At 43.5% G+C, this 20,475-nt stretch overlaps 1 protein-coding gene across 5 annotated transcripts in view; it reads right to left on the bottom strand.

The window, feature by feature from the left end:
- Window positions 1-20,475, bottom strand: part of DIP2A (disco interacting protein 2 homolog A) — a 144,658-nt gene that overhangs the window by 89,696 nt on the left and 34,487 nt on the right. For 4 of the 5 annotated variants that reach the window (XR_012905355.1, XM_075934131.1, XM_075934132.1 and 1 more), the window contains exons 2-3: window positions 4,496-4,570; window positions 4,163-4,234 (exon numbers count right to left, since the gene is read on the bottom strand). Coding sequence is in view for 4 of the 5 variants with exons in the window: in XM_075934131.1 (XP_075790246.1) it covers window positions 4,163-4,234; window positions 4,496-4,570 (147 nt within the window). In the remaining variant the exon portion in view is untranslated. The remainder of the gene's footprint in view (window positions 1-4,162; window positions 4,235-4,495; window positions 4,571-20,475) is intronic. The other variant, XM_075934130.1, reaches the window with a different exon arrangement.

The raw sequence follows: 20,475 nt of genomic DNA on the forward strand, positions 1-20,475 counted from the left end.
AAATCCAATTCAGTCTATAATTTTTAGTGTCTAGAAGAGTAATGAATTTAACCCCCAGACTCATCTTAGGAAAGTGTTATACAGGATTCCTTTAACTACATTCCAGATAAGAGAAAAAACATTAAATATGAAGGGGAAAAGAGTGCCTGGTAACAGCAGTACAACGTGGTGCTGCCTCAAATGGCAAAACCCTGCTAGTCAAAGAAATTACACAAGGGGTTGGAATGGGGGGCTTCAGCTGGTAACAACTGCCAGCTGAATAGTGGAAACACTATACTTGTGTTTCCAAAAACCTTTCCAGCCATTCCAAAGGAAAACATCCCCTTTTCCCAAAGGAAAGAACTGTAAATAATCAATTGTGAATAAAAGCAGAAATAATCTGATTGGAATCATTTAACTATGGGCAGTTTTGTTAAAAAAAAAATCCCTAAAAAATCCCACAGGGTTTCCATTTGAACTTGGCTGCCTCTGAATGTACCAGCAGTGAATGCAATTTGGCAGTGGTGTAAAAAAATTAGAGCAACACAAGGTGTGCTCAGCAAAATATTTAAAAGAAATGCAAGTGTATTTGTGTAATTATGCAAGATGTTAAAGATCTAAACAAATACCATGGCTTATAAAACCCTTTTTTGAATGTATAATATAAATGAGCTTTTAAAAAATTCTGCTAAAAATCCATCTGAATCTTTCACTCACAAAAACGGACAGACATTTTTGAGCAGCTGCCAACATTTCCTTGGAGTCTTTGCTAAATTCCCTCTCACCACGTCACACAAAAATAGCTGGTATTCTCAAGCTTGGATACTTCAAAAGAAGAACTAGTGAATAGGGTTGCAGTTTGTGTCAGGGACAGTCGGAACCAAAACAGTAGGGGATGACCTTAGAGGAAAATGCTGCAAGAGGAGAATGAAAAATTAATGAATCAGTAACAACATCAAGGGGCTAGAGTGGCCACAAGAGCAGCCTTGCTAGGAACACCTAATCTTAAGTATCAGAGGGGTAGCCGTGTTAGTCTGAATCTGCAAAAGCGGCGAGGAGTCCTGTGGCACCTTATAGACTAACTGAAGTGTTGGAGCATAAGCTTCCGTGGGCAAAGACCCATGCTCCAACACTTCAGTTAGTCTATAAGGTGCCACAGGACTCCTCGCCGCTTTTACCTAATCTTAAGGTGGCTCTGAATATCACTCTGATGGTGTACCTGGAAATTCTAAGCACAAAAGAGTTTGAGGATCTAAAAAGAAGTCATAATCGGCGGTGTTTTCTTTTCAGATGGCTGCATGCTTTGGAAGCAGAAACCAACCTACCACCAAGATAGATCAATGAATACAAGAAATTGAGCTTAATCATTTAACACACTTCTCCAAAAGTTCAGCTTAACTATATTGTATAGTAAATGTTATTAGGAAGTAAAAAACTATATGGTAGTGTTTTGTAAACCGCAAAAGAATATCTGTATTAAAACTAAGCAATTATAATAAAAGATAGAAATGCCCTAGTTTGGAAACAAATCCAGCTAATGATTTAGAATTAAAGCTATTAAGAAATATAGTTTAATAATGTTTAGTTTATTAAGGTGCCAAGTAGCGGTGCCAATTTTCCAATCACTGAACCAAGAAAAGAGTAAATGGAAGGGACATATGATTTATTATACTAGGAAAGCAATCATTTTAACTTATTGGGTCAAGTATTTTCACTGTGTTAACTATGTTTTCAAAATTACTTTACAAAGGTCAATCTTGATATCAACAACAGAATTGTTCCTGACAATGCATGAAGGTGCTGCTGTTGGTGGTATTACTGCAATTAAGATATTCACCCTTTGGGCCTGTAGACTGCAGGAAACAAAAACGACCGAAGACTGGCTGGCAAATTATCTGGCCATAAATGAATGTTACGTGAAATCAAAGTGGGAGTAGGAATAAAGTAATTACAGAATAGACTGAAATAAAAAAGTAAAGAAAAGATCAAAGCACCAGTAGAAAGAGATGAGTACTTGAGCGGAAACATTTAGGATGAAACCATCTCAGTAGCAAGAACTTAAGTTTCTAAGTTAGTTTTACATGTACCTATTCCTCTGTATTGGGTCACTTCCTTGAGGTACCCTCTTTATATTTGCAGATGGATAACTCCACAAACCTAGGTGATACTACAGAAGGCAAACCCTATCATTCTACTGCAAACTAGGACTTAACTGTTTCTAAGACAAAACCTTGTTTTATTTATTGAAGACAGTACTTGTTGAGGACTACATCCATGGCTAGTGTGAAGTTTTAAAAACAAATGTGTAGCAGAGCAAAAAAGTTTAAAATATTAGATTGTACATTTTAAATAAACAAAATGGCCAAACTGAACTTTTCAAATAGTTTGCAAAGCTTTGAAAACAGAAGCATAACATAAAAGCATCTCTTTAGGCATAAACATCAGATTAAATCTAAATTATAAGGGGCTTAAACACAAGTAGTCCTGTAATTACTTTTAACTCAAAGACTATACTATCAATTTTTATTTTAGAGTGATAACTTTAAAGTAAAGAATTTCTGGTAACAGATCAAAGCATTCCCCAAAATTATTTTCCAGAAGTGGTAGTGTGTGTCAGTTAGCAGCAGATATTGTAGTTTTTACAGCAAATGTAATGTTACAGTAAAACTCCATTGGTCCGGCATCCAATGCTCCGGCACTCCAGATGGTCCAGCACCATCGGCAACCCGGAAGTGCTCCGGGCAGCCAGACAATTGGAGCTGCTCTGAGCTGCTGAAACTGACCAGCAGCTGAATCAGGGGCAGAGCAGCTGGGGTGCTGCCGGGTTGGTCCCGCAGCGCCGAGGGGCAGCACTACGGGACCAACCCGGCAGCATCCCAGCTGCTCTGTCCCAGGCATCCCAGGAGCAGCTGGGGTGCTGCTGGGTTGGTCCTGTAGCGCCGCCCCTTGGCGCTACCGGACCAACCCAGCAGCACCCCAGCTGCTCTGCCGCAGGCGTCCCTGATTCAGCCGCTGCTGAAACCAGCAGCGGCTGAATCGGGGACGCCTAGGGCAGAGCTGGACTATCGGAAGGGGGGGATATGAGGGGTCTGGGGTGGCATCCCTCCCCACCCCACCCCAGAGCCCTCATAGCCCCCCCTTCCGACAGTCCGGCATATCTGATAATCCGGCACCCCCTGGGTCCTAAAGGTGCCCGATTATCGGAAGTTTACTGTAATTACAGCCACTTTATTACAAAGCCTGTGTGTTTTTTTTCAAAATGCCGTCGCTTGATGATGACACGTAACAGGGTATCCATTAATTAATAAATTAAATAGTCAGAAAAGACTGTAAAGAAAAGTCCAAATATAATAAGATATAAGTACAAGAAAGATCTAGAATAGAAATAAATACATTATAAATTTAATTAATTTATTTATTTATGAAAGGTAGTTTTAATAACTTTTTTAAAATTAAAATTTTCCAGTAATCTTACTCTTTTAAAGCAGTAACTGACACACTGACTAATTTATTAACCAAGGCAAAAAAATATACCTACAAGCTAAATGCTCCTAAACAAAATTCTCAGAAATATTAAGAATACTTTGATTAAAAACAAGTCTCACGTCTCACTCCAGATGCAAATTGCTGATGTAATAGTGTTAACAAAGAATAACTGTTAACAGAATTTTAGTAGAGAGCGCTGCCCAGTCACATTTTGCTGCAGATAGGTAGTTAAAAGACAGCTGCTTAATTTTTGAACCAGCTTCCAATGTTCCCTCTAATAATCTTTTCCATCCATATGTGGATTTTTTCCATCCATGTGCAGAAAAAATATTTATGTGCACGGAGGCATGTGTGAATATATACCAGCAGTAGAAATACAAACTCTAGCTATGGGCACTCTGCTCATCATCACAACAGCATTTCAATTTCTCCTGAGGGGCTGCACAAGCTCACAGGGAACACTGCTGCTTGCTAACATTCAGGTCTGATGTCTACCACAATGTGTCTACTCAGATAGTCCACTGGGGGCTAAAATTCTACTTACTACAAAGAAAACCCTGACTTTTCTATAAAGTTAGTAACATCACTAACTCAGGACAATGGTCTTTCTGTTCATTAAGGATTTAGTGGTTACACCAATCACTTTTTACAGCACAGAAGGCTTGCCTGATACTTTCAGATAGTTTATATCTCTTACCTTGAATGAGTGGAATATAACGTGCAAGCAGCTTTGCTCTTTTCTTTTCATATCCTTTTTGAGTGATGTCTCCTAAAGCAACAAAGAAAAAAGTTTGCTAGTACACCTATTCTTTATCAGAATGGTATTTTAGGATTTTTTTTAATAAAGGAATTACACAAGTTTCTAGGCACCAGGCTGCATTTACGAATAATGCATACCATACGTGCTGTAATACTGGGGCACAATAGCAATCCGCCCCCCCCCCCCTCCCAAAAATGCCATTACAAAACTGGGAAGATTCCATAGGTTCAAGTCAGACCTATAACGAGTTACTGTGTATTTGATTAGTACCTGTGCTAGGGCTGACTTTGCAGAGGGTATCTGCTGAATTCCTGAGCAAGAAAGTTCTACAGCAGCACAAAAGATCTATAGTGTTAAAGGAAACAAGTAGAGACAATGTGCTTTAAATAAGACCATTCTGTGATGCCAGAAATGTTTATTTCACTAAGGCATAACAGAATATACTTTAGCAAATGGATGTGCAGTACTTTTTCTAATGTTTACTCTTTCAACAGTGCATCAAATTACATCAGTTGTCAGTACCAATCTTGATTCTGCTATAAATAGGTGGTTGACAGACACAAATCATTGTGTTTTCAGCCATATATTGCATACACTGTCCCTCTGCCAAAACAAGACATTTCCTTTTGCATCACATATTCCAGGCTACAAGAGAAATGTAGTACAATTCTATTTTTCTAGAAATATTAATGTATTGTTAAGAGAACTTTTGGGGACTAAACTTTGCACGACTTATGAAAAACAAGAGGAAAGAGCTTCATATAAAGCTTGTAGCAAGGTTACCATAAATTAATTGGAGGGAAAGGATAGCTCAGTGGTTTGAGCATTGGCCTACTAAACCCAGGCTTGTGAGTTCAATCCTTGCAGAGGCCATTTAGGGATCTGGGGCAAAAATTCATCAGGGATGGTACTTGGTCCTGCTGTGAAGGCAGGGGACTGGACTCGATGACCTTGCAAGGTCCCTTCCAGTCCTAGGAGATAGAATTAATAAATAATAATGGAGATTGCCTATCAAACAACTTAAATCTATGCTTCAGCTCATGCTCAGGATAGCCATTATGTGTAACAATAATGTAAACCAAAATTTTTCTTCAGAATAGTCCTTGCTTCTTAAATGTGGACTAACTACACAATGGGGAGGAGGAGAGAATGTTGCCGTTCCACACAAAATACTAATGAAGCAAATCTCATGTTTCTGTAGGAGAGAAATATGCAGCTGCGACAAAAAAATATAAGTTGAAACCACACACTGTTTGTCTCTAGTAACAACCACAGTATATAAGACTATGTAAACACAAAGAAAGCATAAGGCCTACAAAAAGCTTACACTCTTCTCTCCTGTGCCCCGAAAAAGGTACACAGATCTGGATGTGGCCATCCCAAATTCACAGGCATGACAAATGCAGCATGGTGCATGAAATCCGGTTTATCTTGTGAAATCTGGCTCCCATGGTAGGGATTGCAGCCACCAAGCCCTTAAGGCCACACTGCTGCTAGAAGCAGTGCAGAAGTGAGGCTGGCAATACTGTGATTCCCCTTTATCCGAAAAGGGGATCTGGAGGATTAAGGACCCTACACTTACAATACTGTGAAATTTAATATTTAAATTTCTGAAATGGTGAAATTTAAGATTTTTTAAAAATCTTATAACCATGAAATTTACTGAAATGGAACATGGATTTGATAGAGATCTGGACAAGGATTAGGTAACACTACCCAACAGAACCAACTACTTTCTAAAACTTGAGGAGTTTTCTATCTTCAGCCAGTTGTCAGAGGGAACCAGAAAATTCAAGTCTTGAGAACAGAAAGAGTATACAAAAAGTTACAGCAAAAAACAACTCTGCTGATAACTGATATGCAGTATTCATTCAGAAAAGTGGCACCTATAATTCCCATTGGATGTATACTAAGTATGCAGTCACTCTCCTAATTCAAATGACACGGATTTGAATATGTAAGAATAAAAATACATGCCTGTCAGACATTAAAAAGAATAAAACCCAGTGCTTAAAACTTGTCCATTTCCCTCAAAATACTGGAGAGTAACCATTTCAGTGTTCTCAACTGCACGGTTCCTAACATATGCTTTCAACACAGCCATTCCTCAGATCTCCGGTTTCTACCTGCATCAATATTCATTGCTAATACACAAGTGAAATACTCCAACACCATAATCAGCTGAACAGTTACAAAGAAAACAGCCCTATAAATATATGTACACTACATGCTAATATCAAAACTGGTTACAGTAGCTAGCAGTGCCATTCAAAATAAAATCTAAAAATATGAAAGTTACTAAGAACTGTTGAAACTCTCTAAATATTAAACATACATGGACATCATAACTTCAAATATTTACTGAAGTTGTCTGTTCTTTAAAGTGCACTGTATATAGGAGAAATATTTTGCATTGATATTTCCTTAAATGTAAACAGAAAAGCATGCTAGCAAAGTTAAATTATAAATATTCACAAATCAAGAATTTACCACAAGTGGTAAAAATGTACCAGGGAAACCTGAGTAAAATGACAAAGGCATATTTATTACAGATGCCATTTATAAAAAAGGAAAAGGATCTTACCAAACAAAGAGGATACATGCCTTTCAGTTGTGTAAGAAGACTATCATCAGACAATGTTTTGTCTTAAAATAAAAATTATTTAATAGAACAGAAGCAATCTTCTTCTCCCACCAAATACTACAAAATCAATGAGTACTATATGTAATTTAAGACAAATCTGCCATACCTTAACTTGGGAGAGATCATAATTTTCATAGCTCTGTACCACAGCCCATATAATCCTTATGTCAACTTTTTATGCAAGGCAATTATCTTGTTAAATATCAGCCAACTGACCCCATTTACACTGCAGAGGCAGATCCAAGCATACTGTTAAGGGAAAAAAGCCTCAGAATATTGTATAAACCTTCTCTCCTTTGACAGATCAAGTACAAATTCATTAATCCTACTGAATAAAATGGAATTATGAATCAGAGTGCTTTCTTGAATCAGGTTAGGAAAAGTCAAAAGCTTCTTTGTAGATGTTCAGAGCCCCGACTGAAAGTCAGACACTGAACAGCAGAGATGTCTTTGTTCCTTTCTCAAAAGCACAAGGGTGGATTCCCTGCTCTACAATTGCACTCCACCCCCACCACATGCACAGTGCCCCACAGTGGGATTAACCCAGCTCACGTAGGGTTCCTTTGTAAATCCCAGCCCCTTCCTAAAGCAAAGGGTCCTGAGTTTAGTCCCAGAGGCACATCTGGTGTTGTAGGGCCACAGCTGCTGTCATTTAGCTTCACTTTCTCCCCAGTTATTAGACAAGACAAAAGCCGCCTGATGTTCCTCAGTTCCCGTGAACCAGATGGGAACGTCTCTATAAAGTTAGAAATTGGCTTGGCTGGTTTGAGCTGTCAATCTGCTGTCTACTGTATATATACATATTTTAAAAATGTGTCAGAGGTTACAACAAAACAAATTAATCTAGTCTGGGGAAAAAAAAAAAGACCGGAGAGGTTTTTTTAAAATCTAAACTTATCAAAAAAATTAAACACAAATACAGGAAGGACTCAAGATCATCTCATCTGAAGAAGTGGGTTTTGTCCATGAAAGCTCATGACACTATATATATATATTTGTTAAGTCTCTAAGGTACCACAGAACTACACATTGTTTTTAAAGTACACAAAGGTACATTCTAAAATGCTATATTAGCCTCTACGCTAACTGAAGAACATGTTATAAATTATCACAGGGTAATTTAGTCACTTTCACAGTTTAACTGATTTTAAATTATATGATGTCTCTGAAACATGCAGCAACAGAAGTGGCACAAGAAACAGATGAGCCCTTAGCGCTGGGTATCTGAATAGTGGCAAGCAGACTCCTTCAATGCACGCACAAGTTCATAAATCATCATCAATATTGCTTCCAAATACCATCTCACTGCCTTACATCACTATTAAAACCAAATTCTGATTTGAATGCTGACTCTTAAAACTTGAAAAATAAACTTTGTTTCCATTTTTAAATGCCAAAAAATATAAAATCATTACATGAAGGATGCAAGAAACCTCAGAGCCAATCCTTCACCCTCTACTTTAGTCCCCTTAGGACGGTAACTAGGGATTTGCACTTGGTATCTAGATATAATTGTAAGATTTGTGCATCTGTCTGTGAGTCTGTTTGTTCAGCACTCCTAAACAGTAAAAGCTAGAGCCACCAAATTTGGTATGCAACTTTCTCTTATCCTAACTTAAAGCAAGGTCAGGGTTTGGTTGTGACAGGAAAACAGGATGTGTCTGGAATTCAATTGTTTTTCATAACATGGAAAGGAGACTGAGTGGAGGGGCACTATACTCTCAGTCACTACTGGGGGCAGAAAGTGCAGGAGAGCTGTACTGCAGAGTGACCACTGGAGGCTGCCGTACCACCAAGGGAGTGGCCAGCTGGGGTCAGGGCTCACCATCTTGCCAGCCACTAACCCAGGTAAGTGGCCCCTCCTACCTCAAACTCCTACCTCCTGGCCCTTAGATACAAGGGGAGAAGGAGCCTGCTGGCCCACCCACATGGGCCCCACCTGGGAGCATCACCAGGACTGGGCAGCACAGCCTCAGCTCCCACCACACAAGCTCCTCCAGGCCACCCAGAGTAGGCTCCCTCCAATCCCAGGCTGGACCTGGGTAATGCCAGGTAAGTGGTCTAGTATGCTGATATCAGAAGGTAAAGAATCATTAAACATGCCAAGTGGTTTGACTTCCAACAGGCATTTTTGCACACATAATATTGTTTCTAGAATTCTGTTAAGTGCACTGAGAGCATCAATTACCCTTGACATAAGAATAAATTTAGAATAGCACTATGGAGAAAATATTTGAGTCAGATTATAGTAGATGGGGAAATAATACCCACATTATTAGGTTAATTGTCTAGATCAGAAAGCATCACAGCAAGCGTCCAGGCTCAGTTAGGCCAATTAATGAATTGTTGTTCTAGTGATTCAGTTAATCCCCAGCTTATTCCACTGGGAAAAGGAAAAGCTGCCTCCCTACAGATCCTGGTCAATCCCATTAGCACTCTCTATGGAGAATGTGCAAGCTGACATACACACACAGCCCCTACATGAATACACAGGTATACCAGTCTGATTCTAGCTACGGCAGCTACAATTTAATTATTTGAAAAACTGGTCATATTTAATATGGTCAGGTGCAAGTTTTCTGTTTAAACTGAAGCCTAGAAAATCTCTGCTAGTGCTACATTAGAGGGAGTCGGAGTAACTAAGAACTGTTTTCATCAGATCATTACAAAATAATGGCTTATTCATTTACTGCAGATCTGATCCACTGAATATAACCAATTCCTTGAAATATTTAAACTATATAAAACAAAGTTAAGAAGATGAATGTCAGATAAACGTAATCCATTTCAATTACTGAGAGTTAACAACAAACATCAGGCATTTTTTTAAATGTTTCATACAAAACCTTAACATACTACCTACCAGCTGTACTTTTTATTAAAGCTTGCCACAGTCTTCACACAGATGCAAAGTAATAAAAGCAGATAAAAAAGCATTCATATTATGCCATTATGGTAAATCATGAATGCTGCCTTTTCATTTACTAACTAGCAGAGAAAACACCATATGTATGTAGGGAAAAATCATCTGATAGATAGGGGATGCACTATGCTTCCCACAAAAAGTAACTGAAGTTGAATGACCACACTAGCAATTGTTCAGGTCAACAATACCATGCTTTAAAATTATATGACCTAAATTTATTTTGTGTCTTACACAGCACTGATGAAAATATCTAGATGTAGTAACACAATGAAGACCGCTGAAAAACTTATTTTATATACACTGAAATGCTATATTCATAGCTTCTCTCTCTCAAGGACTAAGTACTACCAAAATATGCAATATTTAAACCTTATGAATCCAATTTTGTTATTGTGTCAGAAAGGCAAAATGATGAGTGAAATAGTTAATCATTAAACCAATATTATGTCAAGCTAACATTCAAGTATTCAAATGTATTATTAATTATTGACTACTTGTGCTATAGTAGCTATGTGCCTTAATCATGAAACAGAAGCTCATTATAATAGACACGGTACAAACTCTTAAAATGGAAGTCCATGCCCAAAAGAGCCTGCAATATAAGTACAACACAAAAGACCACTCATGGTTATACCCAACATGGAAGAAAACGGGTTTTTTTCGAGGTGCTCAGCTGTAGCTGTAACACTAATGAACTTACGCTCCCCACTGTCCTAGAAAGAAAGGTACCATTCCTACTTTCCATGTGGGGAAACAGAGGAGGAGAAGATAAGTGAGATAGATGCTCATTGTCATACAGTAAGACTATAGCAGAACTTGGAATAAAATTCAGATGGGAGTTTGTGTTCAAAGCCTTAACCATGACACCAACCTTTGGCTCCTACTGGATCGATGTATATTTAACACCTGGTAAGAAGTGCATGATAAAATCTTTTTAGGGCAATTTAAGGATCTGATTCTTTATGACCACTTACGCTTCTCTTTAAATTTGCTCTCAAGTCCAAAGATATTAGCCAAATAATAATAGAGAAAGGGATATTTAAGGATAACAATTTAAAATGACCACTACATTATAATCACACACTATTCCTCTCCTGCCTATTTTGAATGCTGCTTGTCTTATATTATGTCTTCAGAGCACAGATCAACCTTTTCTTGTAGACTGAATCAAACACTTATTCGTGCTATCTGAATACAAATCAAAACATTGACTGGGCTATACAAATAACAGTAATTTTTGAAGAAATTAAAGGCTAAATTCAGAGACCTACAGCTGTGTTGGGTCCAGAGGAAGAAGCCCCAAAAGTTAGATGACCAGTTATTCAAATTGATTAAAAAGACACGATATTGAAATTTTGAAAAAGTTTTTCCCTATTTTTTATTCCCCTCCCCAAAACTACAGGCATCTTCTCAAAAAAGTCAATCTACTGTCTCTCAAAGTACTTACAGTCAGCTTACTAAAGATATACCTTGAAAAAGTGTAGAGACTACTGTTTGATACCGGGATTTTGGGGATCTTCAAGATGTGGGAAGATATTACTTATATTATCGTAGCACCTATAGCAGGCCTGGGCAAAATCTGGCCCCCGGGCCAAATCCAGTCCGCCAAGACACCAGATCCAGCCCGCAGAGGCAGCGGAGAGCCCCAGGCAGGCTCCCCTGCTTGCCCCGCAGCCCTGTGCAGAAACTTGGCTGTTGGGCTTCCTTTCTGTTTCAAAACTGGAGGGGGAGGGAGGGGAGAGTTTCAGGAGCTGCCTCTCCCCAAGCACAAACCCATTGGCTGGTTTCTGTTTGAATAACAAGCAGCCAATAAGAACCATGCCCCCTCTCTTGGGCTCAGTTATTTAATGAAGCACATGGCCAGGCAGGCAGGCTGGGCTGCTGGCCAGTAAGTCTCCTGGCCAAAGCCTGCTTCTGGTACCCCAGCCCCTCCCTGTCACAACCCTCTGCCCCCCACTCAACATACCCAAACCCTCTGTCCCCCTCTAGGGTTGCCATGTCTCCGGTATTGCCCCAGACAGTCCGGTATTTGCGGCTTCTGTCTAGTAACCCCCCCCCCCCCCGAAAATACTGGACTACTTTTTCTGTCTCTCTTGGACAGAAGGCCCCGTGAGACATTCTTCCCCTGCTGCATCTGGTGGGGGCGGAGGGGAGCGTGATGATTTAAAGGGGCCGTGACTTTGTGTGTGTGCATTTCGCTCCCCCCCCCCCCAAAAAAATTTGGTCCCTCCCTTCCCCCCCCCAACCAATTTTCCCTCGCCATGGTCGGTATTTTTTTGTTAAAGTATCGACAACCCTATCCCCCTCTTGCACCCATAAGCCCTCCCAGATCTGGCACCCCAATATCCTGCCCCAGATCATAATCCACTTCTACTCTAGATCACATCCCAAACCCCTGCACTCCAGTCCCCTGCCCTAGATCACAACCACTTCCTTCACCCAAACTCCCTCCCTTCAGGTATGTCTACACTACAGCACTAATTTGAACTAACAATTCGAATTAGTTAATTCGAATTAGTGTATCTAGACCTAAAAACTAATTCAAATTAGCGTTTTGCTAATTCAAAATAGCATGTCCACATTGAGTGGTCCCTGAACCGAAGTTAAGGCTGGCCGGAACCGGTGCCTGCAGGGCATCAGGGTAGGACTTAGAGTGTGGAGCTGCTGCCTCAGGCTAGCCGAGGGCTGTGCTTAAAGGGACCCGACCCCCACCCCGGACAGACAGGTCTCAGGGTTCTCCGCTTGCTTGTCTACCTCGATGAGGGACAGCAAAGCAGTCCTTGAGTGCTCGCACTCGGCACATCTCAGCACTCGGCCATCAGCCCGGCTGCACTTGCCGCAGGCTGCCATCTGGGGGGGGGGGGGTCAATCGGGGTGCTGTCAGGATCCAGGAGACCCTGCAGGCGAGCTTCCACCCCGAGGAGCCCGCAGAGCCACCCCAGTCCTCCCCCCATTCCTCCCTCACCTCTTTCCACTTATCCCTCTCTAGCCCCCCTTCTTGATGTAAAAAATAAATGACACCTTTGTTCAAAAATAGAAACTCTCTTTATTTAACAAAACTGGGGGAGGGGGAATTAACCTCTGGGAGACTGGGAAAAGGAGGTGGAAGAGGGGAGGGGGAAACCTGAGAGGAGGAAGCTGGAAGGGGGAAGCCAGGGGAAGGAGGAGAAGGGGAAGTATACAACTATGGTATGCCATATCTTCAGTACTGTGTACAGATGTGGTCTCCTCACCTCAAAAAAGATGTTTTGGCCTTGGAAAGGGTTCAGAAAAGGGCAACTACAATGATTAGGGGTTTGGAACAGGTTCCATATGAAGAGAGGCTAAAGAGACTGGGACTTTTCAGCTTAGAAAAGAGGAGACTAAGGGGGGGATATGATAGCGGTCTATAAAAGCTTGAGTGGAGTGGGTAAATAAAGAAAAGTTCTTCAGTAGTTCCAATAATAGAAGGACTAGAGGACACCAAATGAAATGAATGGGCAGCAGGTTTAAAACTAACAAAAGAAAGTAGTTCTTCACACAGCGCATAGTCAACCTGTGGAACTCCTTACCACAGGAGGCTACGAAGGCTAGAACTATAACAGAGTTTAAAGAGAAGTTAGATAAATTCATGGAGGTTGGGTCCATGGAGTGCTATTAGCCAGGAAGTAGGAACGGTGTCCCTGGCCTCTGTTTGTGGAAGGCTGGAGATGGATGGCATGAGACAAATCGCTTGGTCATTGTCTTTGGTCCATCCCCTCCAGGGTACCTGGTGTTGGCCGCTGTCGGCAGACAGGCTACTGGGCTAGATGGACCTTTGGTCTGACCCAGTATGGCCGTTCTTATGTTCTAAGCTCAGGGTCGGGGGTCTCGCCGGCCCAACTTGATTGTCATGCAAACCTGCTCCTGGGTTCGCATGTGGCCTTTGGTGGCCAGGCTGGCAGCTATCCTGCCCTAGACGGCCTCATTCCTGTGTCTAGGGCAGAGGTCATGGACGTTGGAGGCCTCCCCTCAAACCTCAATGAGGTCCACGATCTCCGCACTAGACCAAGCAGGCACCCGCCTCTTGCAGCTCCAGGCAGGCTCCTGGGAGCCACCAGCCTGTTCCTGGGAAGAGGCGGAGGGCTGGGTGGCAGCGGGTGGCTGGCTCACACCATGCCAGGTGTAGGGTCTGCTGGCTGGGTGCTGGCAGGCTTGCAACTGGCACAAGTACCGTAGTCAGACCGTGCCCCTTTAAGGGCTCCGGGGCCGGGAGGAGGGCAGAAAAGTTTCCCTGGTTTGGCCCAGAGTGGCCACCAGGGCAAGCTGGGAAGGGCTAGCCTCCAACTAGTTCGAATTAAGTGGCTACACAGCCCTTAATTCGAACTACTTAATTCGAACTAAGCATTAGTCCTCGGAGAATGAGGTTTACCTAATTCGAATTAAGCGCTCCGCTAGTTCGAATTAAGACATACCCTTCCAGACTCCAGTCTCTCTCGTGCACCCCAATCCCTTACCCCAAGCTCCCGTCTGCACTCAACCTCCATCCCAGATCCCTCATCTCCTCCATTCATGGAGAAATGCGGCCCTCAACCACTTCCCAAAATCTTGGAGTAGCCCCCGTCAAAAATTATTGCCCACCCCTGACCTATAGGCTCCAATCAAAGTAGAGGTCCCCATTATACCAGGAGTTATAGCTTCTGCACCACAGGATATGGGAAGATCCCTGGCCAAATGTTATCTGTAACAGCAGGCAAGCTCTTCGTACAAACCAAACATGGTACAAAACTGTAATTTCACATCTCTATAGTTGCAAATTGCTAGTCTACTCGTTCTAAACAAATCTTTGACATTGCTTTGCCAAGGCCTCACAATAATATGTATGTAGGGCACAAGTATTTGGGGTTCAATTTGGAACCAGAATGAGTTTTGAATACAAATTCTCTTCACTGTAGATGTACAGAACATTTCCTATGGCAGTGAAGCACAAACTTTTCCATTCACATGCCCTTACCATTAATGGAAACTGTCTGTGCCCTAACCCCTCCATTACTGCACAGATGAGGCTGCTTCAAGCAACAGAACTTGGGCTGAAGGCAGAGCTGGGGCCAGAGGTAGAATGGGGGTAAGGGAATGAAGGCAGAGCTGGGGTACAGCAAGGGGCCAAATGGAGCTGGGGGTGGAGCTAAGCCTGGAGATGGAAGCATGGTGTTCTCTCCCTACCCCCATAGGGGCTGGCCCAGCCCTCCCATACACCCCTGAATGTTCCTATCAACTCCTTAAGAGGGCATTTTCCCACAGTTTGGGGAACAAATTTATTTAATCTTCAACTGGAAAACCTTCTACAAGTAGCCAGGAATATATTCTACATCGTGGACTAACCAATCTTAATATTAACGGATAGTCGCCTGTTTGGATCTATGCCAAACTACCAATTATTTATCATTTCTCTAGGAATCCATCCAAAACATTCGGTAGTTTCCCTCAACATCTCAGATTAAAAGGGACTATTGTAATCTGCACTAGGATTTCATTGTTATGATAGCTGCAGTACATTTGCCCCAATATTTGATTACAGTTGATAAAATGCATAAATACATCTTTATGCATTCATTACCCTTGTTATGTCCGCTCATTGCTCATCTACGTACGACACGTCTCAATTTCTCTCTTACCTGCATCTCTGCTTTATTTACACCTACTGTTCCTCGCATCCTCCAGATTCTTCTCAAACCTCTCCTTTATTTTCTTCTCATACCTTCCAGCATAAGCTTCTTGCACCTCAAACAGGCACAAGGCTCCCGCTTTCATTAATTCCAGCTCTCTCAAAACCTCATTTACTCCTTATTCATCCTTGCCGGCATTTCTCCTAATAAATGTGGACAGCCCTTGGTAGGGAAAGAAGTTACTCACCTTGTGCAGTAACAGAGGTTCTTCGAGGTGTGTCCCTCCCCAGTGGGTGCTCAACTGTTGGTGTCGGGCTCCTCCCGTCGCCGCAGATCAGAGATCTTTTAGCTGTTGTATGCTAGACCATGCATGCGCGGTGGTCATCTTGCAGCTTTTTGCGCCATTTTCAGTCGCGCACTCCACCCCCTCCAGTTCCTCCTGATCGTCGAGGTCTGAAAGACACAAAGAACGGACTCCGAAGAGGGGAAGAGGGTGAGTAGTGGAGCACCCACAGGGGGACACACCTCGAAGAACCATCGTTACTGCACAAGGTGAGTAACAACTTCTTCTTTGGGTAGTGTCCCTCTGGGTGCTCCACTGTGGGTGATTTCACAGCAGTAGCCTGGAAGAAAGTAGCAGGTTCAGTCAGTGGGTTGCCGTCGTGTCTAGCACTGCAGTGGCTACAGCTGCGTCAGTTATTAGGATGTTCTGTAAGGCGTAGTGTTTCACAAACGCAAAGTCCGAGGACCAGGTGGCTGTTCGGCAAATGTCCTTCAGGGAAACCCCTTGAGGAAGGCCGCTTAAGAGGCCATTGCTCTTGTAGAGTGGGCTGTGATGGTATATGGAAGTGGTCTATTCTTCAGTTCATAGCAATGGGTTATGCAAGAAATGATTATTTTAGAAATTTGCTGCGAAGAGAGTGGGGAGCCCTTAGAGCGAGTGTCCATGGAAATGAACAAATGTTGAGACTTCCTTGATTCTTTAGTTCTCTCAATGTAAAAAGCAAGGGCCCTGTATACTTCGAGGGAATGTAATCTTGCCTGATGTTCTAAAGTATGGGACTTTGGATAGAAAACTGGCAATATAATGGGTTCATTTATATTGAAGGCGGAATTTACCTTCGGCAGGAAGGATGGTAGGGGACAAAGGATGTCCGCCTGGGGAGTAAAAATGGTAAAAATGCCAGCTCCCCCACCCTCCTAGCGGATGTGATAGCCAAGAGAAATATCACTTTCATCGATAGCATATTGAAATCGCATGTAGCTAATGGTTCAAATGGTGGACGCATTAGGGAATCTAGGACCAATTCTAAATTCCAGGAGGTGGTCTGTATTCAGGGAAGACATTGTTAAGCCCTTTTAGGAATTTCTTCACAGTTGAATAAGAAAAGGGGGTGAACCCTTCTATAGGTTGATGAAAGGCCGTAATCGCTGCTAGGTGTGCTTTGAGCGAAGAAAGGGCAAGACCCATTTGTTTAAGGTGTAAGATGTATTCCAGTATCAACTGCAAAGGGCACCAGTGAGTAAGGCACCAGTGTTGAAATCTGTGCCATTTGTGTAGATAAGTAGTTCGTGTAGAGGACTTTCTGCTGTGCAGGAGAACATTTTTAATTTCCTGGGAGCAAGTTATCTCTATTTATTTGAACCAACTAGGAACCAGGCCGTGAGAGCGAGGAGATGTGGCTGCGGGTACAGTACCTGGCTGTGATCCTGTGAGAAAAGGTCTGGTCGATTCGGAAGATAGAATGGACTGTGAGGTGACATTCGGTACAGGTCAGGGAACCACATCTGGTGGGGCCAAAATGGTACTATTAAAATTACCGTTGCCTCGTCCACAAGTATCTTCTTCCCTGTCCAGCTGTAGAGGAAGGCATCCCCCAGGGAAGCTAGGCCAATGCCTGCTCTTGAACAATACTGAGTGCACTTTGCGTTGTGTTGTGTGGCAAAAAGGTCGATGGAAGGGTGACCCCATCTGTCGAAAATGGTACGGAGGACATGTGGGTGTATCGCCCCCTCATGCTGCTGAGCGAATTGTCTGCTGAGTACATCTGCCATGGTAGTGCCCTTTCCTAGCAGGTAAGCAGCTATAAGAGTCACATTGTGCCGGTTGCAGAAATTCCAAAGATGGACAGCCTCCATGCACAGGGAATGACAGCGAGCTCCTCTCTGTCTGTTTATATAGTAGACAACGGTAATGTTGTCTGTCAGTACTGTGGCAACCTGATTGCACATGCGGGGAAGAAAGTGCCAGCAGGCACTGGAGACAGCCTGCAGCTCCAGCAGGTTTATGTGGAGGAGGGACTCCTCGGGGGACCAACAGCCTTGGACTTGGTTGCCTTGAATGTGTGTGCCCCATCTGAGTAACGAGGCATCCATTGTGAGCTGAAGCGTGGGCTGCAGTTTGTGAAAGGGCATGCCTGCCCTCATGTTGCGAGGCGTAGTCCACCAAATAAGGGATCGTTTGACTATGATGGGGACTACTACCGTCCTGTGCACGTTGTGTCTGCCAGGTGCGTATATCTTGGACTCCCAGTGGTGAAGGCAGCAGAGGTGGAGCCTTGTGTTAGGTACCACGTATGTCATTGTCGCCATATGCCCTAAAAGTTGAAGACATGTGAGGCCAGCTAGCGTAGGGCTTGTGGTAATAACTTGTACCAAATCTTGAATGGTATGGAACCTGGCAGGAGGTAGGCAGGCTCGCACCACAGTGGAATCGAGGCGGGCTCCTATGAACTCTATGGACTGCTGTGGTATCAGGGAAGATTTCTGGATGTTGACTATAAACCGCAGCATGTCGAACAAATGCCTTGTGGTGGTGATGGCCCATGAGGCTTCTTCAAACGAGGGTGATCTGAGGAGACTATTGTCTAGATAGGGAAAGATGATAACTCCTAGACGATGAAGAAAGGCCGCCACTACCACAAGTGTTTTGGAGAAAACCCTTGGGGCTGAGGATAGTCCAAATGGTAGGACCTTGTATTGGTAATGGTCGCTGCCTACTAAAAAGCGGAGAAATTACCTGTGTGCCGGGTGGATGGCAATATGGAAGTAGGCATCCTGTAGATCGAGGGATGTGAACCAGTCGTGTTGATCCAGTGCTGGGATGATCATTGCTAGTGTCACCATCTTGAAGCACTGTCCGTGGAGGTGCTAATTTAGATGCCGAAGGTCGAGTATGGGCCTCCATCCTCCTGACTTTTTCTCTGTCAGAAAATAATAGGAGTAAAACCCCTTGTTGTGAAATGCCTCTGGGACCCACTATCACTCCTATGACGAGTAGGTGGGCCACCTTCTGAGCGAGAAGAGATTCATGAGATGGGTCCCTGAAAAGGAAGGGGGAGGAAAGGATCATGCAGGAGAAGGGATAGAAATGGAATCACGTAGCCAGATTTTATGAGCTGCATGACCCATCGGTCTGATGTTATTGTGGTCCAATGATGTTGAAAGGTCCTCAAGCGGTGATGGAAAAGTGCTTCGGTGACATTGCAGGCGGGTAGCAACTGGATGGTTCGCAATCCCTCGATAGTGCCATCAAACTTGTTGCTTGTTTGCTTGCTGGTGAGCTGGTCTAGATTGTTGAAGGTGGCACCTCTGGGGGCTTTGTCATCTTGAGAGTCGTATTGCTTCCGTTGTGGTGGTGCACAGGGGAGCGGTCTCGGCCTCTGACAGGGCGTGTAGCGCCTCCGTCTGAAAAGTGGGGTGTACATCCCCAATGTCCTTAGCGCAGTACGTGTGTCTTTTCCGGAGTGTAAAACCTGATCGGTCTTATGCGCAAATACATTTTTCCTGTCAAATGGCAAATCTTTGACCTTGGATTGAAGCTTCTTTGGAGCTGCCGCCATGTAAAGCCAGGATGCCCTTCGCATGACCATGGATGTTGCTGTGGTGCGGGCTGCTGTATCAGCCGCATCTAGCACGATATGAAGCACTGATTGGGTAGATGCGAAACGCCTTTAGTATCTGGCGTTTGGACTCTGGAAGGTGCTCGAGGAGAGGGACAAGTTTGGTGTAGTTATCAAAGCTGTGGCTGGCTAACAAGGCTGAATAGTTCACCATGAGGAGTAAACTTTTCTGCCAAACAAGTCAAGCCTCTTAACGTATTTGTCCCCAGAGGAGTTCTTACACTGGGGTGCCTTAGCCCTTTGTTGGGCCGTGTCCAGCATGAGGGTGTTGCAACCCGGATGGTTGAACAAAAACTCTACAGCATCGGCTGGGACAAAATACTTTTTCTCTGCCTTTTTATTGGTGGGCAGAACTGAAGCTGGAGTTTACCAGATACCATCAGCGATTTCCAGGATAGCCTCGTCTAGTGGCAGCGCAATTTTTGAGGAATGAGATGGGTGGAGGTTCCTCAATAGATGGTACTGCTTCTGCTGCATCTCACCCGACTGGACCTTTTGGCTCTCAGTGACCCTTCTGAAGAGCCACTGGAAATCTTTGAGGTCGTCCGTATTCCAGAGGGACACCTCGCCCACAGCAGCGTCAGGGGAAGATGACACCACATCCGCCGGGGACCGGTGTTGAGAGTCCTCCATATCGGAGGGGTGGCCAGTGTCTAGGAGGATGCTCTCGACCGTCACAGGTTGGTCGCCTGAAGGTGTGGGGGGTCTATCTGCCTGTGGGGAGACAGATCTACTCTTAGGTGGTACAGTAGATTAAGGAGCCGGTGACAGTGATATGCCTGTCGAGTGGGGAAGGAAGCGTAGTGATCGGTCCCTGGAAGGGTATCGTCTATGCCAGCAGTCATTATGATAGAGAGTAATCGCGGTGACGGGAGTAGCGACGTTCATAGTAAGAGGTCCTATGGTATGACGGAGACCTGGAGCGTCATCTAGAGTAGGAAGGTGATGGAGAGTAATACCAGTGGTAGTAATGACGTCCCTGGTGAGATGAGGTGTTACGAGTATGGTATCTCGGAGGAGAAAAGCGACGAGCTATGCAAAGCGAGCGCATTGGTGGAGAAGGTGGTTCAGGGGAGAAAGCTTTCAGCTCAGGGCTAGGAAATCAAGTAGCTAGCCGATGTGTTCTCTCCTTCAATCTACTCGGTGCCTGAACA

This window comes from Pelodiscus sinensis, chromosome 7 (genome assembly GCF_049634645.1).
Source record: "Pelodiscus sinensis isolate JC-2024 chromosome 7, ASM4963464v1, whole genome shotgun sequence".
Classification (NCBI taxonomy): Eukaryota; Metazoa; Chordata; order Testudines; family Trionychidae; genus Pelodiscus; species Pelodiscus sinensis.